Source organism: Nelusetta ayraudi, unplaced genomic scaffold, assembly GCF_046127955.1.
Source record: "Nelusetta ayraudi isolate G7.1 ecotype Tasmania unplaced genomic scaffold, CSIRO-AGI_Nayr_v1 ptg000034l, whole genome shotgun sequence".
Taxonomy (NCBI): Eukaryota; Metazoa; Chordata; class Actinopteri; order Tetraodontiformes; family Monacanthidae; genus Nelusetta; species Nelusetta ayraudi.
In genome coordinates this window covers 4339134-4363980 of record NW_027466084.1, presented here as the reverse complement: position 1 = coordinate 4363980, position 24847 = coordinate 4339134, and the positions used below count along the sequence as shown (strand labels likewise).

Here is a 24847-nt window from a genome sequence, read left to right as displayed (position 1 = left end):
AGTCCAGTTGCCTCAACTCAACCCTTATAGACTTTATACAACCTTTTTCAATGTCTAAACCTATTGTCCAGGCATTCTATAAGCTGGTCCTGGTTTTGTTCTCCATTTACTCTGAGGAAAACAGCCTTTGAGCCGGAGTTATAAATACCCCTGGCCAGGTTTAATTCAAGTCTTCATTGAAATCAATTCAAGAGTAGAATGAGCCTGAGGCTTCTCTTATTAACCTTGATTCCTGCACAGGAAACCAGACCTAAATAAAATACCGTTCAGCCTGTGTCACTAAAGTAATGATCGGTACCACTACTGAATAAACCATCACTAAAGCTTGACCGTTTCATGTCTTTTAAAATGTGACTGTACAGTGGCTGTACATTTTGAAATTCATTTTACCAACATCCACATCATCCATAACATTTTACCTAAAGGTTGGTTTTAAAAGATAATTTCTGGAACTTACCAACTTGACAGACCTGATTGTGGTGAGACATTTGTTCTTAATTTTGGACATTGTGTGTGTATTCTACAGGCCTTGTGCAAGCATATGTGCTTTAGTCCAAACACAGCAGGAGGGGGAAAGAATTGTTCAACGTTGGCTCTAACTGACCCTGACCCCACTGGGTTTAGTGTGTTTTCTAACTGCATAATGCATCACAATTATTTACTGACATATTTTTCTGTTGTCCTCACAGGAATCTTATTACTACATCATGTTTTCCCTCACGGAGCTGGCTCCATTTAACCAGCATCAGTGCAGATTTAAATTGTTGAAGCCCTGGTGGGAGGTCTTCACCGACTACTTTGTTGTCCTGATGCTGCTGATATCTGTACTGGCATGCACTGAGCACCTGTCCCGGGATAAGGTGGTCTGCCTTCCCTTAGTTCCGCTTGAGAGCGACGGTGATCAAGCATCGGCTGGTGTGAACCGAGTGTCGACGCCATCTTCAAAACCCCTCGTCCGCGCTGACAACCCCGATTTTCAGCCTGCAGCCAGGGGTCGACGCACACACCTCGTCTTCCAACAGTATGTTTACATAAGCCAGGTACTGTATGTGTGCAGCTTTGGGCTGGTACGAACCCTTTCAGAGAAATACAAAGCAAAGGGACTTGAATGACGGAGCGCAGGGGTCGCCGACCTTTTCGGACCTGAGAGCCGCTTCATGGGTACTGAGCCATGTGAAGCGCAACCACTTTGCTACACTCTCCTGAAACAACAAGCTTTCTTGGATGTATATTATTAATAATGATACTGATCTATTTGAAGACACTGATCATGTTAATGAGCTCTCAATAATTATCAACACTGACTTAAGAAGGTTGGATAAAACTGAATTTTAGACGCAGCTTAACGAGCTGTGCTATTTTTAAAACTAGTAGCCTGGGGGCATCATGCGGTCCTTGGGGGCAACCTGGTGCCAGCGGGCACCGTGTTGGTGACCCCTGACCTACTGTAGATGCTATTTCTCCAAACAGAAGTCAAGAATAATGCTAATGTTTCTTTTGGGTGAGTCAATGTGCCCCTTTTTTGTCAACAATGCAAAAGAAAAAAATCATGATTTCAGTTGGATTTTCATCTGTGTCTAGGTGTGCTACCACGAGGCTTTGCCTTTATGCACCCGGTTCTTCCCCTACATGGCCTTGCTGCAGTCTCTGGTGCTGGTCGCCAGTGGCTCCTTTTGGCTTCGCTTCCCCCACACTTCATCCCGCATAGAGCATTTCTTGGCTATCCTGGCAAAGTGCTGCGAATCACCCTGGACATCTCAAGCTGTGTCCAACGCCGCTCAGCAAGGGAAGACCACCTCGCGGGGCCAAAGACCAGCCCAGATGCCTTTGCCGCCCGTGCCTGGGACCGCTTCCACGAGGAGATCAAGCATAGACTCGGGTGCAAGCAGTCCGGTATTAAGTCGGTCAGATATTGCGCCTGTCCACCACTTCCGTTGCCCTCCCACCAGCACTGACCCCGTTTCATCAACACCTTTCAGCAACCACATTTACTTTCCATCTTCTAAGACCTACCTTCCAGTTCATTGTCCCAGGCAGGAAGTCAGCTTGGATAAAAGTGACGAGGAACAGGCCAGGGCGCTGTTCGAAAAGGTCGGGAAATTTCGTTCCCACTGCGAAAGCTCAGATGTCCTCTATAAGGTAAGGAAACCCTCTTGCAAAGACAGTGTATGATGTTCTTCATCGTAAAGTTCATTTTGACTTCTCAACTTGTAAAGTGCCCTGAGATAACTCCACATCGTAATAAATACATTTGATTTTCATTTAAATTCGTCTTTAACCTTTCGAAACAGTGTAAAGTCGCTCATCATGCATTTTAAATCCTCGCAGGTTTACTTGGCTCAGACCGTATTGAAATTGGTCTTCGTCAGTCTGGTAGTGAGTTACACCATTCCTCTTCTCAACTCCTTCTCATTTGCCCACAACTGTGAGCCTGAGGCGCAAGCCATGGTCGGCTTCTCTGCCTTTGAGTGTGTCCACGTGCTGTCCTCGCTCACTCACAAACTGTTGGTGGCCTACCTCGTCCTCCTGGTCCTGTACGGACTGCTCAACTTGTACACGCTCACTTGGATTATACACAGGTCAGTGCGCTCACATACAAGGTTGTATTTTTGGGGTTGTGAATTGTATTTTGGTGTTTCAAATGTCTTGAAATTGCAAATTGAAAACGGTTACGCAATCTATTGCGATAAGTAGAATTCGAGTCTGAAGTAATGGAGTCGTCGTTCAGCACCACCGACGCATCTTTCACCCTCTGATTCAGTCATTAAAGATAGAAAGTAAAACATGTTTCAAATAAGCACAATTTTTATTTTTGCGTGTCAAGGTTTATGCAAGTACAGACATCTAGCTTCCATTTTTGTTTCTTTAAAATGGGTATTTTTCTTCTCCATTCATTTATGTCCAATGATTCAAGATTTGAAATACTTAGCGCAGGGTTAAAATAACTCATAAGTGTGTGTTTTTTTCGTATTATAGTTATAGATTCATTGCTGAAATGTTTAGAAGCTACAGTATATATGCAGGCTGTAAAGGTTGAGCATGCCACAGGATGATTTCACCATTCTGTGTTTTGGGACACATGTGTATAACATAATATCTACTGTTTTTAAATTATTCTACATTTTCTTTGGTCTGTATCTTAACTCAGCCCTCTGCGCCGATACTCCTTCCTTGGCACGTATCCCCTGAGTGACATCCCTGACCTGAGAAATGACCTGGCCTTCCTTTTACACATGTTAGACCAGTATGACCCTTTGCTGGCTCTGCGTCTGGCCATATTTTTGTGCCCAGTTGGAGAAAACAGGCTGCTGGGAGAGGACCTAGAGAGGTGCTGGGGCGAGGAGAGACTGCGTGCTATGACCAGCGTGGATGTGGAGGGCTACTCTAAACTTCAGCTGGTGGCCTTGCTCCGCCTACCCCCAGCTCTCTTTGCCCTGAACAGGCTTCACATTCTGCAACTGAAGCACATTGAAGAAGCCAAGTTTACAGTGCAGGTAGTCAATATGACCTTCCTCAGGTAAATTTAAACACAGCAAAATCCACTTTATAAGATCTTCTGTAAGTCCTTGCACTATGTGAGGTGTGCATTTTCACCCATCTTTGAAGGCTAGCTGCAGCTCCAGCAGTTCGATAAAACAATCAGTGCAAAGTATGTTGTCTTCGTCTTAAATTAATAGTCTTGGTCAGTGATGTAGTGGTCCCTGGAGAAGTGGGTATACTCTTTAAAGCAACTTTGAGAAGTGGGTTGCAGACTGAAAAATAAGTGGGTATACTCCATATACCTGTGTATAACCTGCACTACACCACTAGCCTTATAACACCATTAAGATTATTTCACATTCAAGATTTAAAATACAAAATATATTTCATATACAATGTATGTTTTTAATCTGTGTTATCTACATTACCACCGTAAGTAGAGACCGTCTATGTGGCGGAAACAGATAATTATTGTTATAGTGGCAGAACCAGTTTTTGATGTGAAATTAAAATCAGTGTCTAATTGCTAAATAATTTGAAATTAATAGCAGGACATGTAATTTCAGATAATTGTGTGTTGGTTGGTCCACGTGGTGCTAACATAACAGGCTAACTTTCCTGTAAATGCACTATTGAAACAACAGTACATGGTTAACTGACTTGTGTGGTCAACTCTTTGCTTGTAGAGAGCTCCATCTACATCACTGCACAGCGGTAGTGGAACCCAGTGCACTCGGCATTCTCCAGGATCGCCTTGAGGTCCTCCACCTCACCTTCAATCAGGCATCGGAGATCCCCGGTTGGGTCTTTTCCCTCTGCAGTTTGCACGAGCTCCATCTCTCTGCACGCCTGGACAGCGAGAGCGCAGTGGGCCGCAGTTGGTCCCTCAGTAGCCTGCGGCAGTTACGTCACCTTCGTGTGCTCGTGATCCGAGGTGCACTGCACCGTATTCCTGCAGAACTGTGTGAGGTTGCAGGCAGCCTGACCAGGCTAGAGATCCACAATGAGGGCAATCGGCTTGTGGTATTCACCGGCTTGAAGCAGATGGTCAACCTCACAGAGCTGCTGCTCCAGGACTGCCAGCTGGAATGTTTGCCGTCTGCCCTCCAGTGTCTCACAAACCTGCGCACGCTCGACCTGCAACACAATAACTTGAGGAACATCCGAGAGATTGTCCGTCTGGCTCATTTGCAACGTCTTTCTTGCCTAAGAGTTGCTTTTAACCAGGTTCTCGTACTTCCAGCAAGTGTGGGTCTGCTGCAAGGCCTACAGATCTTGGACTTGTCCAACAATCAGCTCCAGAGCCTTCCCCCATCCCTCTTCACACTTCACAGCCTTCAAAGACTCCTGCTAGGAGGAAACATGTTGGAAAAGCTGCCAGCAGAGGTAAAGTCGCTGCACTTACTCACAGAGTTGGATCTCAGTGCAAACAAATTAAGGTATCTTCCCCGCGAGCTGTTCAGCAGCTGTTTGCACCTGTGCATCCTGAATGTGGCGCACAACTCACTTTATTCAATATCAAAGGAGATCGCAGCTTTGAGTCGGCTGTACAGGTTGGACCTGCGCGACAACAGCCTAAGGGAGCTGCCTGCTGAACTCGGCTGCTGCTCAAGGTTACATGGGGAAGGTCTCCTTGTTGAAGACTCTTTATTCTTTTCCTTACCCCAACATGTTAGGAAACATCTGAGGCGTTCATGCTTGTTTTCTGATTCAAAAGCAGAGGACAATTCCCAGACTAAGCGCGACAGTTTCCCTTACTTTTCCCCGGCACAGTGGAACTTCTCAAGTGCTCCAGAATCACAAATATAGGAGTGTTTTTGAAGATTATTTTCATGCCATTTCTCCTGCTGCTGTTTTAATTTCATGGAGGGGGGAAGATGCCTATGTATGTATGTATGTACATATACAGCGGGGCAAAAAGTATTTGCCAGCCACTGATTCTGCAAGCTATCCCACTGAGAGACAGAATGGAAAAATATATAATAAATTCGTTGAAAATATAATTTTCATCGAATTTATTTGTACAAATGGTGCAGAAAATAAGTATTTAGCACCTACAAACAAGCAAGAATTCTGGCCCTCACAGATCTGTTACTTCTTCATTAAGAAGCTCTTCTGTTCTCCACTCATTACCTGTATTAATGGCACTTTTTTTTAACTTGTTATCTGTCTAAAAGACTCCTGTACACATCCTTAAACAGTCAGACTGCAAACTCTCCACCATGGCCAAGACCAAAGAGCTGTCTAAGGACACCAGGGACAAGATTGTACACTTGCACAAGACTAAGATGAGCCAAGCTACAATAGGCAAGCAGCTTGGTGAAAAGGGTCTGTTGGACTATTGGAGTAATTATTAGGAAAAAATGGAATAAATACAAGATCACAGAAAATCTCCCTCGACCTGGGATTCCTTGCAAGATCTCACCCTACTCTGTATTGCAGTATCTGGAATAATAAAATTACTATTGTTGGACTATGTGCTTGTGCCATTATTGTAAACTGTCAAAAACACGAACATTTCAAAATAAAGACACTTAAACTTAGCTAAAATAGCTAGCTAAATTCAAATTGTATGTAGATAATGTGAAATACTTATATAACCACTGTCGGGAAAAGGGCACGTAAGGTTTAAGACGCTGAAGTTGGCGATCAAATAGCGGAATTTTTCTTTTAAGGTGGAATCCAAACTTAAGAAATCACCGCGGCGAATGTGGTGCCAACTTCAACGTCGTAAACTTTACTGCGTTTGTTATAAAACTACAATACCGTCCTCTTAAAAAAAATAAAATAAAAATAAATAAAAATAAAAATAATAATTTATTTATATAGATTCAAAAAAAAAAAAAAAGCACAAATCTCGCGTATTTGTGCACGTTCTGCACAAGCAATAACATCGAGTCAGGGCAGCGGTCCCTTTTTTTTCTTTCCTTTTTTTTTTTAAATATTTAAGTAAATTGTGCTCGGTTGGATGGCGGGACTCTTTTGCATTGTTGCTTCCTGCTTTTGGGTCATCAACCAATGGCATGAACGCCTTTTAACAAAGGCGGTACTTCCTGTCTTCGGCACAAACCAAGCGACGAGGCCTGTCCATGCGGTTTTGATTTGTTTGTAGTCGCGCAACTAACACCGAAAGGTAAGGGTTAAAATCGACTTTTAAACGACCACTAAGTTTTGGATTGCGACGACTAAGTCGTCAGTAATATTCGGCTATCAACGGTAAAGTGGCTTAATTTTCGAAAACCTCTTCATTCGTTGCGCTCTTTTGCGTGCTACTGGACTAGCTAGCATGCTGTAGCCTAGCTTAGCCGACTCGCCAGTGTCCTTTGCGCTTATAAACACGACAAGTATACTGGCATAATTTTGAGTTTGTCCACGGGGCCACGGTGTTTGTCGCATTGTTAACATTGTTCTGTTGGTTCAACAGAACAGTGGCGTTGTTCATATGTTTAAAAAAAAAATAGTTTGCCACGCGAGCGATGGTTATGCAACACAATAGCTATTGGTGTTGTGAATGAATGAATGACTCCAAGTGTTTTGGTTCACCCGCCAACATTCGGAGCCCTAAAGTTTTCAAATAAAAGCATTTTAGTTCTGTTTTCGTGTTGTTGTTGTTTTTATATATGTATAATTGAACACGTAGAAAGATACTTGAGTCCAGTCTGTGCCGTTTGCTGTTCGTTCAAAGTGCGAAAATTAAGCGACAAAATGACGTACCTCAACAAAATTAATCTTCTTACTAACGATCATAATCAGCCACTATCCGTCTCAGTGATCGAGTTACTATTTAGCGGTTGTGCCGGGTTGATCACGTGACACAATTAAACTTTTCTCTTTCTTTCATGTCTGGATGGCAGACACAATGGCTGAGAATGACGTTGATAGCGAGCTGCTGGATTATGAAGAAGATGAAGAGCCCCAAGGAGCCCCCGACAGTGCAGCCCCCGCAGGAAAGAAGGAGATCAAGGGCTCCTACGTCTCCATCCACAGCTCAGGCTTCAGGGACTTTCTGCTGAAGCCAGAGCTGCTCCGGGCCATCATCGACTGCGGCTTTGAGCATCCATCTGAAGGTGAGGAATCCGTGATGGATTCGAGCGTTGCTTTGCATAGGTTCGTTCACCATCAGCGTTGAGAGTTCTTAACTTTTTCTCTTTCTTTTTGCAGTTCAGCATGAATGCATCCCACAGGCAATTCTGGGCATGGACATCCTTTGTCAAGCCAAGTCTGGTATGGGCAAGACTGCTGTGTTTGTTCTTGCCACGCTTCAGCAAATTGAACCTGTGGATGGACAGGTACGACTTAGCATCACTGTGCTTTGTGTGTGTGTGTGTGTGTGTGTGTGTGTGTGTGTGTGTGTGTGTGTGTGTGTGTGTGTGTGTGTGTGTGTGTGTTAAATTCACTTTTCCTGTGTGTGTGTCCTTTGGTCTATTTTGTTCTTACAAACATAATTTTGGTTTCATTAAGCTTAAGTTTTTATATCGGAAATGGTGGGCAAGCTTGTTTGACAGGAAATAAACAATTAAAAGCCTTAACTGCACATTTACATCCTCTTTACTGGCAAAGCCGTCAGTATTGCCTTTGAAAATAAATGCACACGAGGGCGTCTGATCTCTGTTCATCTCTCCCAGGTTTCCGTGTTAGTCATGTGCCACACACGAGAGCTGGCTTTCCAGATCAGTAAAGAGTACGAGCGCTTCTCCAAGTACATGCCCACTGTCAAGGCAGCGGTGTTTTTTGGCGGTCTGGCCATCAAGAAGGACGAGGACGTGCTGAAGAAGAACTGCCCTCACATTGTCGTTGGCACGCCGGGCCGTATTCTCGCGCTCACCCGGAACAAGACCCTCAGCCTGAAGAACGTCAAGCACTTCGTCCTGGACGAGTGTGACAAAATGTTGGAGCAGCTCGGTATGTTCTTCCTTTTAGTCAGGTTGTCGTCAGCAGACATTCCGCCGCGTCCTGCTTCATGTAGTGTTATCTCACAATCCCATTTTTTTATTTCCTTGCACCAGACATGAGGCGTGACGTGCAGGAAATCTTCAAGATCACACCCCACGAGAAGCAGGTCATGATGTTTAGTGCAACTCTGAGCAAGGAGATCCGACCAGTCTGTCGCAAGTTCATGCAAGATGTAAGTTGTGAATGTAGGGTTTCTACCGCAAGCTTTTCCTGCTTGCAGGGCTTTCTCACACCGTGTGGTAGCAATTCAACAAGTGAAGTTCATTGGAATTCTTTTGTTCCTGCAGCCAATGGAAGTGTTTGTGGATGATGAGACAAAACTCACGCTCCACGGCCTGCAACAGTACTACTCCAAGTTGAAGGACAGCGAGAAGAACCGCAAGCTTTTTGACCTTCTTGATGCATTGGAGTTCAACCAGGTACAACATCTAGAATACCTTTGTCTGATGTAGGTGAAAAGTGTTTGTTCTGTTTAGAGAAACGGAACAAACACCGGGCTAGTCTTTTCATTTGAAAGTAAATCAGGTTTTTTTGAAAGGTTTTTTAAAATAACCCCAGAAGCACTGCCTCCGCAGCGGAAATTCAGTACCTTTATTTTGCCTCTAGGTGGTGATCTTTGTCAAGTCAATCCAGCGCTGCGTCGCTCTGTCCCAGCTCCTGGTGGAGCAAAACTTCCCTGCTATCTCCATTCACCGAGGAATGGCCCAGGAAGAAAGGTGAGTTTCTCACGTCTGCCACCTGCAGGCCGACGCGTGAAATGACTATCAAATGAGTGAATATCAGTTCCCCTCATTTCTGTTTAATGACTTTAGAACGTCACGTTAACCTGTACGCAACATTCCACAAAGTGAGATTGTGAAACATGCGCTCACATTGGTCAAATCGTTGAAAGAATGGAGTGCTTCAGTATTTGTGCTGATGATGCTTTCTGTCCCGTCTGGCGTCTGTCTGTCCTGCAGACTGTCTCGCTATCAGCAATTTAAGGATTTCCAAAGGCGGATCCTGGTAGCCACTAATCTCTTTGGCCGAGGAATGGACATCGAGCGAGTCAACATCGTCTTTAACTACGACATGCCAGAAGACTCAGACACCTATTTGCACAGGGTGAGTGTTCGCGTCATGGATTTGGTTATGGTGCGTTTTGCTTTTCTTTTTCTTTTTTTTTGTCGGTGCGTTTGTCAACGTCGCTCTGCCTGCGTCCCCGCTCCGTCAGGTTGCCCGTGCAGGTCGGTTTGGAACCAAAGGTCTGGCCATAACCTTTGTGTCTGACGAGACCGACGCCAAGACCCTGAATGACGTGCAGGACCGCTTCGAGGTCAACGTGGCCGAGCTGCCGGACGAAATCGACATCTCCTCCTACAGTAAGTCTTCCCGCAAGCGAATTCCCCCCCGATAGTACCGAGGTGCCGCCGCGAGTCCGGTGCGCTGACGGCTCGCCCTGACGAGCGCTCCGACGCTCCCTTGGTTGCCGTCGCACAGTGCGATTCGTTCGTATCCGCTTCAGAGCTGAATAAGATGGAAGTGTGCCGTTCGCTGTTGACTGGAGTTGGTTTGTACTTCTGCAGTCCAGTTGGGCAGCAGCTGAGAAATACATTAAAACTGTTACTGATTTCTCCGATTGCACACATATTTAACTCAAGTCTCTCTGTCCCGTTTAGTTGAGCAGTCCAGATGAGTGCCTCGGTCCAGCGGGAAGTCTTCTCCACGGATCTCGTCTCGTACACCGAAGTCGACATGCTTCAAGTGTTTTATTCTTAAGCGCCGCCTGCTCCATCAGTTTACCAAACGTTTGCTTTCTTTGTCTATTCTCCTTTTGTCTTTTGTTTTATTTTGTTAATGAATTAAAACTTTTTACAAAATGACATTTTTGCTTTTGTTTTGTTTGTTTTTTGTTTTTTAAGATTGAGTTTTCCGGGACTTTTTTAATCTCTACCCTATAATTACTGGTTTTAATGTCGGACAGAGCTTTAGGGAAAATAATAGCGATCTTGCTCTGAGAGAAATGTGAGAAAGTGACTTTGAGTTGTTTTAATGTTCATATTAGTTAGTGTAGATCAATGTTTTCTTTATTCTTTGTTAAAAAGTCCATCATGGAATGCAGTTGTGTCCATCAATTAAAGCAACTTTGGTTGATCTGGCAGCTTTATGTTCATCTTAATTCAATAAATTAAGTCACCAAGTGGATTAAGTGAATTTTGGAGTTTTTTTTCTTAAGGTACAGATAATGTCAACTTTGCCGATTAAATAATAAAAAAAAAAAGCTTTTAAAAAGAAAATATACACTGGTCAAATAATCAAATGTTCAGAGGTTGAATTTCAATTTGCAGTCATACTCTTAATTTCTGTCCAAGGCTTTTTGTGTTTCTTTTAAAGTTTGCTAAAGAAACGATCAGTCATTTTAGTCTATCGCCAAACTACGCCGTGACGGTTGCAATAATTTTCATGGAATATTGTAGACATTCTATGGTTGCATTTATACAACTTTAAGATCCATTTCATGGAGCAATAGTGACCATGGTGCTAAAATGCCGTTTTGTTCTCACCGTCAAGTCACTGATGAATTTCACAGCATGCATACAAGTCATTTCAATAGTAAACAATTTCCTCTTTTTTTTTTGTTCTTTCTTTAAAGCATGAGTTTATTACAGATTGTGATATTACCTTCCGGTAGGAAATACTCATGTTTTCAAAATTCGCCTTTAATTCTTGTAAGGATCCAAAATCTACTTTGTTCAGTGCTTAGCTATTGACTATTTTAGCATCACTTGTTACAAGTACGGGGCCCTGTTACAGCAGATAAACACTACATAGGTCTGTACATAGCTGCACTAGAGTCACAATTAACAAGGAGAAATACAGTACCATACCGACAGTATCTACATTAACAAATGCAAAATGATTGACGTTTTACCTGCTGTCTAGCGCCTCAATCCACAGCAATTTGCTCACAAAGAATAAGAACTGCAGCCAAGCGGTGGTATAGTTTTGTTCATAAGAAAATTGAAAACAGGTTGCTATTTATGGCACAAGAGAAAAAAGGGTGAGAAAGGAAAAAAAAAAAAGGGAAACCCCTAAGCATATATATATATATAACAGTAAAGACACACAAAAAAAAGATCTACACTTGCATAAAATAAGAGCTCATGAATGAATACTGTTATAAGGTGCATTTAACTTTTTCCCCAGTTCCAGTCAAGACAGCACTTTTGTTTTTTTGCACATTGAGATTTAAAGCTATAGTTAAAACAACCATAGTTAAACAGTATATATACTGTACACATATATATGTATATATATATGTATATATATGTACTGTATATATGTACTGTATATACTTGAATGCTTTAGAAAGCCATAACAAACAGTTTTCTTGCTGTCTTCATGCAATAATGTCCTGTCCACGTGACAGCAGGGTCACCTGACAGCACGGTCTTGACAGTGTCTGTCTCAGACACTGCAAAAAACGTAAACAGTCTCATCTTATTGTGTTTCAACCAGCTGGCTTGCTGCTTGATTATAGGTTGGACTGGACACTGAAGCAGCTCCACCCACCAGTCACGAATTACAGATTTACCTCAGTTTTCCTACTTTTTCATTGTTTTTGTTCTGTTTTGTTCATATATATATATATATATACATATATATATATACATACGTATATATGTATATATACATATGTATATATATATATACATATATATACATACGTATATATGTATGTATGTATGTATGTATCTTTGCAGCAAGGACTTCGGACTTTATTTCCCTGCGCCAGAGTCAGAATCGCAATTTGTACAAAATTAGGTGCTCGACATCTCGGTGCCAGAATTCCAGACTTGTTCTTCTGTTGCTTGCTAAATTTCTCAGTTTCATGCCGAGGCAAGGCAGATGATGTGTCCAGCTGTGTCAACAGCCTCTGACATATTCCACATGTACTAATATGTACAAAAAGCCTCATCCAGACGGATTTTTGCTCCGCCTCTTTCTCGCATCTTATTCCTCTTCTCTCCAGTTCGCCCTCATCATCCGTCGTCAGACGCGACTTCCTGACCACCGCGACCTCTGATGTGACCTTGTGACCTTTTCGAGCCCTTGGCACATAGCATGGGGGGAGTCCTTCTCTTCAACGGCTGGCAGCTCTGGAACTGTTTGGTCCCACTGGTGCCACCAGTGTTCCAAACAGCGGCTCTGCCTTCACCTTCCCTGCTGGCAGGCCACTGTGTCGACCATCTCTCTTGTCTCCATAAACAATAAATACCAGTGAATAAATACTACAAAAGAAAAAAATAAGCCACATTCTCGTCTCCTCCCCAATTACTCTCACAGTCTTTGCTCTCGAGTCTTTGCTCTGCTTAAATCAAACTACATTATCAGCGGGGAACATACATGGGCGACGTCAGCTCAACAATTTGTTGGGCACGTTGCTCTGTAGCTGCGATGAGAATCCACACCACCGTCAGAAGAATCAGCTTTGGATCCAGGATTCCAAAAGTTTGGCGGGATATTCTGGTGCTGCGTGGATGCACTTATCATATTGGAGAACGCGTCACAGCCTGTGGAGCTCTGGGACCTTTTTTTTAATGGAACTTTGTATCTTCTGAGGTTGCAGCAAACCCGCCCACCCCCCAAAGAACGTTTTTGTCTTCTGCACTATGTGGCCCCATAGTGCTTGTAGCACTTCACGCCGTGCATCTGGAACTCCCATGATGCATCAGGACAATGCATCATGGGACAGCCAATCAGAATGAGCCCTGGCGTCATGCTGTTGATTTTATGGCCTTTATCACGGTTTGAAAGACTAAAAGACCATGACTGGAAAATCTGCAATAGAAAGTTTAGTATGAACTGCATTTCAGGTCAAAGGTCGTCCTCTCAGCCATTTTATAGGCGTTTCTAACAGGGGAAAATGCTTTTGGATTTTTAGCTGCAGTACCTCAAGTGGCCACTGGAAATAAAAAAAATCTGCACACCGCCATATTGCCAGTCCGGTGTCCAATTCTTATAATACATCCATGGGTTGGAAGTGTGGCCGTTTCACTCGTCTTTCTTCTTCTCTCCCTTCTTCCCCCAGATAATTTCTTTCCCATCAGGGTGTTGAAGTGTGCGCATCATTCACTGCTCCTCTCGTAAACTAAGTGCGGCGCTATTCTACACAAGAATCACTACGGGAAAAGTTACTGTCTTTATTTTTCGGACGGGGGCGGGAGATGTAGGTTTTGGGGTGGGGTGGGGGGGGGGGGTCGGAGGGGAAGGAATGTGGGTGGGGGGGAGTGGGGGGGTTGGTGGGGTGCGCTAGTCAAGGAACTTGTGCGTGTCCCCGTAGAGCCACCGCTGCTGCGGCGGCATGGCGGCCTCGTTGAGGTGGTTGCACTGGTCGCTGCACTTGCACGACTGGATGAACATGACGGACCTGCTGAAGCGCTCGCCGTCCGGGCAGGCAAAGGTCACGGCGGCGGTGCGCGTGCGCCGCGGCCAGCAGCAGCGGCCGTCGCGGCACACGCCGCAGTAGTTGGGCCTGTACAGCCGGGTGCTCCTGCAGCCAGCGTAGGACAGTCTGTGCGGCTCCGGGGCTTTGTGCGTGCGGGAGCACTTCCTTCCTCGCTGTGTGTGTCGGAGGGGAAGGGGGAAAAAAATAGAATGAGAAATGAAATTAGAATTAGAAGACAATTTCGCTTAGTGGAGTGTTGTGTACAGGTTAACGTGAGGTTATAAAGTCATTAAACAGAAATGAGGGGAAGTGATATTCACTCATTTGATAGTCATCACAAACGCACACGCACACAAATATATATGTAATTAATTCATAGATCATTAAGCGCCTTGCCATCTTGCACCACCATATTTCTAAGGAAGCCTGGTGTGGACAATCCAGCTGCCTGACTGCGCATTTGGTATAAGGGTGAACGCTGGTGTCCTCAAATAAACCGAAGAATAAAAAGAAGGTGGATGAGGTATCCAGGTTTGTGTGCACAGGCCTCTGTAGTTCACTGGCAAGTTCAGGAGGGGGAGGGAGAGTAAAAGATGCTGCAATCCAAAATGTAACCACTTGATGTTGCTGTTTTGTCTTCAAAATCTCCAAATATTACACATTGGACCTTTAAGACGAAGATCCACAAGTTCATGATAGATTTGAGTACAAAGATAATTTCACGCTCAAATGATTTTGAATGTGCGGGAAACACGAAAGTATCTTAAAATTCAAGGCAGCACAAATACACAAAACTATGCAGATATCAGACATTCTGTCTCACAGTACTTTTATTCCCCTTGTGCGCTGTACTTTTACATTTCGTTATGTATATAGTACTCTTTGTCCTTCCCTTAGCTCTTAGCTTGACTCTTTCTTCTTTGTACACTGCTGCTTACACCTCTGTTAACACTGTTGTGCGAACCAAAATTTCTCACAAGGGGAATCAATAAAGGCTCAACTTATCTTATCTTATCTTGTCTCGTGCTTTTAAATGTAACATTATCCTGCGCAACAAACAACATGACTCATCACATTATCCCTGTTTCAGAAACAGCAAAGCTAAGCTTAAGGTTGAGGGGTGTGGAATAAAAAGAAAAAACATGAAACGGAGGTGAGAACAGATGAGGGGAGCACGGCAGCAGAGGCCAGCCGGGACCGGCGTCAGTGTGCATTAACACCCACCGCATTTCAGCAAAAATATCAGAAAAGTGCAGAGAAGCAGGCGCATAACAAGCCATCAGCCTCCTGAGAGGAACACAGCAGGAGACAGAAGGCCCTGCAGGTGTTGTGTTGGCAGTGTGAGTGAGATGAGTGGGCGAGTCGAGTGCTGCTGAGTGCAGCTCGACAGCCACATTGTCACAGCACTCAGTTTGGGAGAGGTGTAAACACAGCACCAAACAGACTCATGGAAAGTTCTTTCTTTGCAGCCTAACCATCTTTTTAACTGTGTTCCTGATATGGACCATTCTTTTTTGTACAACCTCACATTTACACTCTAATCAGGCTTCGATATCGTCAATTTGAATTTGGATAGTACCAAATTGATGATGAGCATTATTCCCCATTTTACTTGCACCCAAATACAAATGCATTACTCTACCATTTGCAAAATGGTATTCATGCAACAAAGAATACAGGGATTTGACCACATGTCAGGGGAGAGTTTTCCAAATGACAGCAGAACTGTAAACAACAACCACAGGTGGGAAGTAACAAAGTACAAAAGACAGTTTGTATTTCTTTTTCTTTTTACTTTTACTGACGACTCTGTACTTTCCACACACGCTTGTAATGTTTCTGTTTAAAAGATACAGATTCTGTTCAAAAGAATTCGTTCATTATTTATAGTTGTGGTTGCTTGAAGTGGAGCCATTTGAACTCTACTGTTGAGAAGTTAGAAGTGAGATTATAAACACAGCCATTAGCACCTCAGCTTTGGGGTCACTCTTCAGTACGTTTTCAGTACAGAGAAAATTAAACTTAAATCACATCTAAATAACATAAAATAACATTAGTTATTGCTATAAAAAATGCGTCAACATCCAATAAAAAACTCTGTAATTTATCAACAAATGTAACGTTTCACTAATATCCAAAAAAAACATGTTTTCTTTTTACTTAAGTACATTTCAGAATCTGTACTCTCTTTTTCTTTGAGTTAAGGAGTTGATTCTGTGCTTTTACTTCAGTAGAGGATGTGAATACTTTTATACTATATATCATTTTATACTTTTGTTCTCCAGACAACAACTGAGCAACAACCCCAAGTCTGCGGTGTGTGGTGTGTGTTCCGCCTTTGGGTTGATAGATAAAGTTCTGATCCACGAAAAGCCGATCTTGAACAGAAGAGTTTTTGGAAGTCACCTTCCCGTCCCTGATCACCTCGAGAGCGTCAACTGACTTTTCCTGTGATGTTGAGTACATGAATGCCTTTGCCAGCTCCCTGCACCTGCTAGATCAGACATGGGCAAACTACGGCCCGGGGGCCACATGAGGCCTGTTTAAGCTTTTTAATCCGGGCCGTGGAACTTGAAGAAATGATATTAATAGCCAGTCGGTCATAGAATAGCTGTATTTCATCCATTTTTTTCAGTTTTAAGAGTGATTTCAATAAAGAACTAAATACCGTGGAGCTTCAAAGACACACATCATGTTGTAACTTTGCTTTGTTTCATTTTCAATGAACATTAAATCACATGTTTTCTATATATCCCATGATCCATTTTTTCTTCCTATGAGGTGGGTCCCCTGAACACTCCGTCCATCTGCTCCTGCTCCGGCCCGTTGTGGTCCCACCGGTCAAAAGGTTTGCCCACCCCTGTGATAGATGCAGTATATCATGGAGCACTTCAATTCATTACTGGTGCCAGGGCTCTAACCCAACATTGCAGCTCATACTCCATCGCTGTCTTCTGGAAGAACCGCCCACTGCTATGCTTTCATCTATAAAGCAAATCCTGGGTCTGCTCCCCCCCCCTACTGTATATGGCAACCTACACGACACGGAGACTGCCCCATCTTATCCTCCGGTCTCAGGACTACATTGCTCTTGTCGTCCCTCCAGTCCATACTGAGCTCGGGAGGGGAAAAAACCCTTTTCTTCTCAGCCCCCAGAACAATGGAACCACCTGCAGCAGGTCCTGGAGCTATCTAGCTTGGTTCACTTTGGTGAGTTCACAGGGATCATTGGAAGGTTGGAGAAAGCAACCGTGGGAGTTTGCAACCCTAATTGGCTTTATTTCATTTCTTCATTTTTGCATTGCAAACGCACGCTAATGTCCTCATAGAGTCTCAATGAGGTTCTTAACCTGTATAAATAAAGGTCAAGAAATAAATACCTTGACGGGGGCCGACACTGAGCTGCAGGGCCGGACGTTGCACAGGCGCGTCTCCTTGACCAGCTTGCAGCGGGCGTTGTCGTTGGTCACGCGGGTGGAGACGCCCGTCCCGCAGCTCCGCGAGCACTGAGACCACGGGGTGGTCTGCAGGACGCACTGGTCCCCCGCCGCCGCCGCCGCCACCCGCCTCCAGGCTGCCAGAGGGTGGAGGAGAAGAAGAAGAGACACGGGGTACAGGGGGGTTAAAGTCGGGGAGGGCGGAGGAAGGAAATGGCCCAGCAGAGATGGCGAAGCACACTGGGCCTCATTCAGTGGACGGGCAACACTGGCGCACAGAGAGAGAGAGTGATTACAGCAAGGAGCGACAGAGGCATGTGCTGTTTTGGTGCACCGTGTGTGTGTGTGTGTGTGTGTGTGTGTGTGTGTGTGTGTGTGTGTGTGTGTGTGCGTGTGTTTAGGGGCGGTTAAAGGAGAGTACCGCTGGCGTGCAAGGAGCCAGTGGAAAACAAGCCTCGCATAAATGGCTGAAGCATGCACACACACACACACACACACACACACACACACACACACACACACACACACACACACACACAAACATATATACACAATGACTAAATGTTTTTTAAATGGGATTTGTGGGACTTGTCATGACTTCTTCTTGGTTTTGATAAAGACGAGAATCTAAACACCTCGCCCATATTTGCTGTTCAATAATGGGATTAGAATAAAATCAAAGCCAAAGGAAGAACTACGCACGTACACACACACACACACACACACGCACATTCACACACACACACGCAGGAGGAGGTGGAAAGGTCTCACAGTGAGGCCGTTTGTGCGTCAGCAGGCCGTGGCGTAAACACGACGCTTAACTGCAAGGAGGAAACAGCCCCTACCCATAACCCCCCTCCCCCTGCCGAACCCCTCGACCACCGCCACCCACCCCCACCCCCACCCCCACCAACTCCCACCCTCTCTCACCCGCCAGGTGTTTGTTTCCGCGCAGCTTGTCCCACTTGCGGCCCTGCAGCTCCGCCAGCTCGTTGCCCAGCAGCTCGTCCTCCTTCTTCTGCTTCTTGTACTTGTGGGCGTCCGGCTTGCGGTAGGGCGACTTGGGGAAGGGGTAGAAGGGGTAGGCCGGGTACGGGCTGTACGGGTAGTGGTAGGGGTGATAGGCCGGGGACCAGGCTCGGCGGCGGTGCTGCCCCGGAGCCACGCCGCCGACGGCGGCGGTGGTGGTGGTGGTGGTGGTGCCGCCCTGGTGGCAGTCCACGCTCAGGCAGCACTGGCCAGGCACCTTGACCATCCGCGGGGCTGGACAGGAGGGCGAGGCCAGCGGCAGGTGGGACGGGCACAGAGGGACGCAGCCCACCGCCCCGTCGATGCAGGTGCACTGGTGTTTGCAGCCGGCGCGGAAATTCTCGCCGTTTTGGTACATTTTACCGTTGTATTCGCACGAGCGGCCGTCGGCCTTCGCTGAATAGAGAGAGAGAGATGAGGGGACACACAACATGTGTTGGTTAATGACTCCATTGTTTTTAGAAAGGTCCAAGTTCCAGGTGCAAGATGGCAGCTAATGGGAGCGAGACCCTCATTGCTCTATGGATATTCTTATATATGAGAGAATCATTCTAAGGGTAGGAAAACCAAATGACTGCAAGTATACCAAGATAGAACATAATAAAGCAAGCCAAATTTCACGCACTGGACCTCTAAAAAATAATATTAACATATATATTAGATGTATAATAATATTATTGTCTGTATTCTGGTTAGGACACTATTCCCAAAATGGTGTTTACGTGCCCAACAGCTACATGAAATGTCCTGTTTTTACGTGGTTGCATGTGCTAGCATATTCTGAATTTCTGAACACACAAGCTACTGCTACTGGTGAAAGCATCATGATGTCAGACAACAAATCCTACAAGATAAAGATGAATTCTTTCTTTTTACGATTTTGTCCATTTTCTTGATTTTTGTAATTATTTCTCTTCACAGTTCCATGAGGACGCGTCCTTCTCCCTAATTAATTAAAACTCACGGAAGGGGGTTTCAGTTGTTTTTTTCTCCATTTGAGATGCCATTGATTGATTGATTGATTGATTGATTGATAAGAAAACAAACCAACATGTATTTACTGTTGTATCTACTGTTTTATCTACTGAATCATCATGTTCTGTAGGCTTGAGTTAACATGAACATGATTGACCCTTCAATAACCCCCCTATGTGGTCGACGTCTAAACGAATAATCAAACATTATTTGTGTGGCCCAAGTTCAAACACAATTTGCCTGAAAGGATTTTAATTAAGATGCGACAACCTCAACTCTCAGAGCCTCTAGAACCTCGGCTGAGGAAAAACACAAAAGCCCTTAAACAGGGGGAAAAAAGCAGAACCCTCAGCGAGAACCAAGATTTGATATTATTAGTGCAGTTTCCTAAACAAAAGTCCTCAACCGAGTCTGGATGAAAGTGGTTCCATGAAATGAAATGAAATGAAATGCAAAAAATAAAAATAAAAAATCAGCATACTTCACCTGTCTTTATGTGCTTTCTTCTTCAAAAGCAAGTTATTCCACATTAAGCCGAGGTTAATCTAATGTTTACGGAGCAATGACTTACTTTAAATGATCTTTACCAGATTAATATGGGAATAACATGCTGACTGACAAGAAACATTAATATGCATGGTGTGTAGAAGACAGACACTACCACCAGATTTATGAAAACTTGTCTATTTGTAGAGCAGCTCGGAATCTGGACTTGTTTACTAAAGTCCTCACCCTTTGCTCCCTGAAAGGCACTCTAAACAAAACACCTCCGACACCCCCTTTATATAGAAACACCCCAAATAAACACACACATAAAAATACCACTACTGTGCAAGAGTGTGTGTGTTTGTGCGTTTCATGGGGCTGTTTGTGTACATGAAAAATCCCAGAGTTGGCTGTGTTTCAGCCTCCACTCATGAAAGTGTGTTTGGAAGGTGGTGCAGACTTCAAACCTGCAGGCCCCAATCAAAGACAAGCCAGCCGCCGGAGGTGGGATGTAATGAAGTACAAATACTTTGTTACTGTACCTAAGTATTTTTTTTTTAGGTATCTGTACTTTACTTGACTATTTCTTTTTCTGACAACTTTTTACTTTTACTCCCTAAATTTGTACACAAACATCTGTACGTTCTACTTCTTACATTGAAAAAACACGATTGTTACTTTTGTGTTTAAAAAATACAAATAGCATTCACAGCAACTATTTTTTTTTTTTTAATATAGTTGTAGTTGCTTGAAGTGGTGCGATTTGAACTCTGCTGTTGTGTGGCTCAATACAAAAGTATATCATAGTTTAGGGAGAGATTATTTTAGGGGACCTTGGCTTTGGGGTCACTCTTCAATACGTTTTCAGTACAAAGACAAATAAAAATGTAAAAAAAGAAAATGGTTATTGATAGTTAAAGTGTAAACATGCAATAATGGCTCACTGGTCAGAGCTATTACTGATTACAGTTTGGTTGTGCTGCAGTTGAAAGAAAAATAATTATCAAAAGTAACTTTATTTTTTTTACTTCAGTACATTTCAGAATCTTTACTTTCTTACTTTCAACTAAGTAAAGGAGTTGAACCTGTACTTTTACTTTTACCAGAGTATTTATTGACACTCGTACACATACTTGTACTACCAAGTATAAAATGCAAATACTTTTTGCCAGCCGCTCTGCTCAGGGTTCTCCACCTCACAGCCACAATCCAAACGAAGCCAAACCTCCTCCATCTAAAGTTTCCCTCTATTTGCAAGTGTACCCAGCAGCAGTGAGTGAGACCCGTACCCCTGCAGATGCCGCGTGTCTGCTCTACATCGTTGCCGTAGTTGCACTCCAGGCCTTTGTGGTGGTCGCAGGGCTGCCCTTCGTGGCAGTCTTGGTTGAGCTGAGCAGCGCACACTTTACAGCAGCCACAGGCGTCCAGGACTGAGCTGTCCCCTGGGGGGCAGGATGGGGGTACCACCGGACACTCACAGACCATGGGGCAGCCAGCACTCACCTGTTGGAATGGATAGAAGGCAACCTGGTCTCACACAGGACATACATTGCACTGAGTGTTGTCCATTTAAGTAAAAGCCACACCAATAAACAAAAGGACGCGTCAGTGGGATTTTATGTGAAGCTATACTATTTGGTGATTTCACTGCAATACTCCCAGCCACCCCTCCCACCCTGCTTGGTATTTGCCAGGCAAACAGGGATGAAAGGCGGCTTCTTCCACCCAGTCCCCGTACTGCCGCCACCCATCACCTCTACCATTCGATTCATTCAAGGCCTGATCGACAAATTCTGGCCATTTAGACTCAGACCAGGCCAAATTCAGCTGGCGCTGCAAGAAGGAATCCTGGAGGATCTGATTTTCCACAGCATTATCCTTGCTATCATTTTTAACTTTGCACAGGAAGTAACCAGCAGCAAAAAAAAATAAATAATGTAATGTTATTCTAAAAGGGCAGCTTTGTTTTTAATTTGTCATTTTTGGAAGAGTTCTCTTTACAGTACATAGGAAAAACAACACTGTTGAGCACTATATGATGATAGGATCATTCCCTTCAATCTTGTTACCAAAAAACAGTAAAGTTAAACAATGCATGCAACTCTATTACATGATATATATATATATATATATATATATATATATATATATATATATATATATATATATATATATATATATATATATATATATATATATATATATATATGTATATATATATATATATATATATATATATATATATATATATGTATATATATATATATATATATATATATATATATATATATATATATATATATATATATATATATATACATATACATATATATAAAGAAAATAAGTATTGTTTTATTTTCCTTTAACATATCAGTAGAAACTTCATGTTATTATCAAGTGTAGCTTTAGTTTTAGTGAGGCTTCACCAACAACACATTGTGCAGTTACACAACAATTCAGTTTGTCTTCCCTTCAAAATCAACATCAACTTCAACAATCATCATTGACAAAAGAGTGTAGTAGGTCAATAAGCTTCTTTTTTTTTTCTTTTTTTTTATCTATTATCAGATATATATTGATTTATTTTACCCATCGTATGCAGTGATTTCAATACAGTTACCTTTTTTCCAGGGGAGGAAATATCACTACCAAAGTCAGAAATCATTTTTCACTCATGAGTCATGTACAGTGAAACTGAGAATAATAATTAAAAAAAAAAAAAAAAAGACAGAAAAAGACAGAAAAAGAAAAGATATATATGATAGATATATATGAGACTCTTACCAGGCTGACCGTCGCCACTTGCAAGGCAGCAAACAACAACAGCATCCCCATGCTGTCAGCTCGTTCACATTGAAGAAAAATGGGCGAAAAACAAAGCGAGCCCTCTGGCAAAAGCAATCATTCAACCGTTTTCCACAAACAAAAACAGCCTTTATCCAAACGTGTTAAATCCGACATGCGCTACATCCCCCGGACGGAGCTCCATCACTTGCGAAATTTGTATCGGTCAAACAGTAGAGTTGAACTTTTTATACTGGCTCCGTCCCTCTTCACGACGCCCACGCCCACCCCCGGACTTCACTTAACCAATTGGGACGCAGGCGCGGGGCCAAGACCGTCCAGTCCAGGGCCTGAGGGGACGACGTCGGCTCGGATCTCCAAAAACCGTGGAGCCGAGCCTGTGGTGGTGGGAGGGGGCGTGGCCAAGCATGAATGTAGTCATTCATAAAAATAAAGAATTACTACATTCCGAGCGGGACCTGGCTGTTGGCTGTTTATTTATTTTTGTTCGAGCGAAAATAATATTTGTGATGCTTTTAAGTTCTTTTCACTCGCATACTTCTGTTTTGGGCCGCTGCTTTGTGAAAAGTAAAATAAATATACTTAGCTGCTAGTCCGTGCTACATTAATACCGCAGCAAGCCATGGAAAAACAGCTTGGAATTTCCCTTTGCCTCTATTCTAAATATACCTTTTTTTCGGAAAGAGCCGTGCAGATGGAATACACGCACGAGAAAAGTCGCGAGTTTGACTGAGCCACTTGCGACGACGTGTGGAAGCGACAACAGTGTCCGAAACGATGGCTGTGATATAACTTCCTGCGCAATTCCCGGCATTTTCCCTCCCTGCAGAATTCCCCTACGGTGGGATCCCCCCTTCCTAGCACACACACACACACACACACACACACACACACGCGCACACACACACACACACCTGGTCTAGTCACTGGTGACAAGTGTGCTGCTCAAAGGACAGGTGATCATATTAAAATGTCAACAAAAAAAAAAGATCTATATTGGATTTGAACTTTCCGGCAGTGTAAATACAAACTAACAGACAGAACCAACCTCTTATTTGTTGTGTATATACTGAATGCAAATCTGATTGCCTCAGCACTTTAACTTTACAATATCAGATAATGACAACATGTTGGCTGCAATTTCAGAATAGGCTCAAAACAAGGTCACCGTTGAACTGCTTGTGACATACAAATTTGATTACTTCATTAAGTTTATAATATTAAAACAAACAAAAAAAAAAAAATGGTACCTCGTCCTCATGCTCCTCACACACTAGTGTTTGATGGTATCCCATTCTTACCCATCAAGTCAGCCTATGTGGTTTTGTTGGTTCGGGCATGACCAGTTCACCCAGGCTGATCTCACCCAGTGTTGACCGGGCCAGACGTCAGGACTGCTCCACTCCCACTCCCAGAGATTCTCTGGAAGAAGTCTCTGGTCGACCCTGCTCAGTGGGAGGAAGTGTTGTGATTTTGGAGGATGGAGATGGTCGCAGTGGTTGCAGATTCTCTGGACTCGTCATCACTGAACACAACATCCCTCTTTGGTGCCAATCAAAGGACAAAGTAAAATAAGCCATTTTGTGTTGACAGAGAGGTTTTGACACATTACCCATGGCACAAACACGGCCAGGCACATTATCAGCATTTTTGGCTCTTTTAGTTGTCAAAAATGATGTGTTTTTTTTTAGCTCTCTGCTGCGTCTGCTAGCATGGTTAGCTAAGTGGGGTGAAAAAAAGTCATAAGCATATAGAGGCCTTGGTTGCCAGAAACCAAAAACTGGGATGGCAACCAAGCCACTCACAGTTAAATTGAGTCAACTGGCTGGATATCTATTTCTATTGAGAAGAACTTGCTATTTTCTGCTTAAATAAACTTGCTTATCCAACAGTTTGGAGTTTGGTAAGACTCCTGCAGACACAATACAATGGTGGGATAAAATGCTGCAGAGCTGTGCTGCAGCTAGTGCCAGTGTCAGACTACCTCTCGAAGTTTAAAAAAAAAAAGGAGGGAGAACATGCAAACTCCACACAGAAAGGGCCCATACATATATACAGTATATACATATGCAATAAATGCACTTTTTTAGTTAACTTAGTTCAGCTGTTCACTGGAAGCACCAGTACACTTTTATTTTCAGTTTAAAATAGAAAAACATATTCTGGAGAACAGATTCTCCATACCTCTGTCCTTCTCCCCCAACAGTCCATCTCTCTATCAGCATGCAGAGGTGGTGTAACAGGCTCGTGTAAA

At 43.5% G+C, this 24847-nt stretch overlaps 3 protein-coding genes across 3 annotated transcripts; 2 read left to right on the top strand and 1 right to left on the bottom strand.

Moving 5' to 3' along the window:
- Nucleotides 1-680: 680 nt before the first annotated feature.
- LOC142892412 (volume-regulated anion channel subunit LRRC8D) lies at nucleotides 681-5956 on the top strand. Its single transcript, XM_076032581.1, has 5 exons — nucleotides 681-1040; nucleotides 1582-2139; nucleotides 2329-2579; nucleotides 3149-3517; nucleotides 4167-5956. The coding sequence occupies exons 1-5, from the start codon at nucleotides 708-710 to the stop codon at nucleotides 5287-5289; spliced, it is 2634 nt and encodes an 877-aa protein (XP_075888696.1). The 5' UTR covers nucleotides 681-707; the 3' UTR covers nucleotides 5290-5956.
- A 502-nt stretch (nucleotides 5957-6458) lies between these two features.
- Nucleotides 6459-10617, top strand: LOC142892410 (ATP-dependent RNA helicase DDX39A-like). The gene is made up of 10 exons (XM_076032580.1): nucleotides 6459-6613; nucleotides 7335-7547; nucleotides 7642-7769; nucleotides 8106-8382; nucleotides 8487-8605; nucleotides 8721-8852; nucleotides 9040-9149; nucleotides 9393-9537; nucleotides 9647-9794; nucleotides 10092-10617. The coding sequence occupies exons 2-10, from the start codon at nucleotides 7340-7342 to the stop codon at nucleotides 10106-10108; spliced, it is 1284 nt and encodes a 427-aa protein (XP_075888695.1). The 5' UTR covers nucleotides 6459-6613; nucleotides 7335-7339; the 3' UTR covers nucleotides 10109-10617.
- A 499-nt stretch (nucleotides 10618-11116) lies between these two features.
- LOC142892434 (CCN family member 1) lies at nucleotides 11117-22934 on the bottom strand. The gene is made up of 6 exons (XM_076032619.1): nucleotides 22573-22934; nucleotides 21078-21291; nucleotides 18229-18723; nucleotides 17242-17435; nucleotides 12485-14034; nucleotides 11117-12451 (listed from the first exon to the last, which is right to left on the bottom strand). The coding sequence occupies exons 1-5, from the start codon at nucleotides 22621-22623 to the stop codon at nucleotides 13726-13728; spliced, it is 1263 nt and encodes a 420-aa protein (XP_075888734.1). The 5' UTR covers nucleotides 22624-22934; the 3' UTR covers nucleotides 11117-12451; nucleotides 12485-13725.
- Between the last annotated feature and the right edge of the window lie 1913 nt (nucleotides 22935-24847).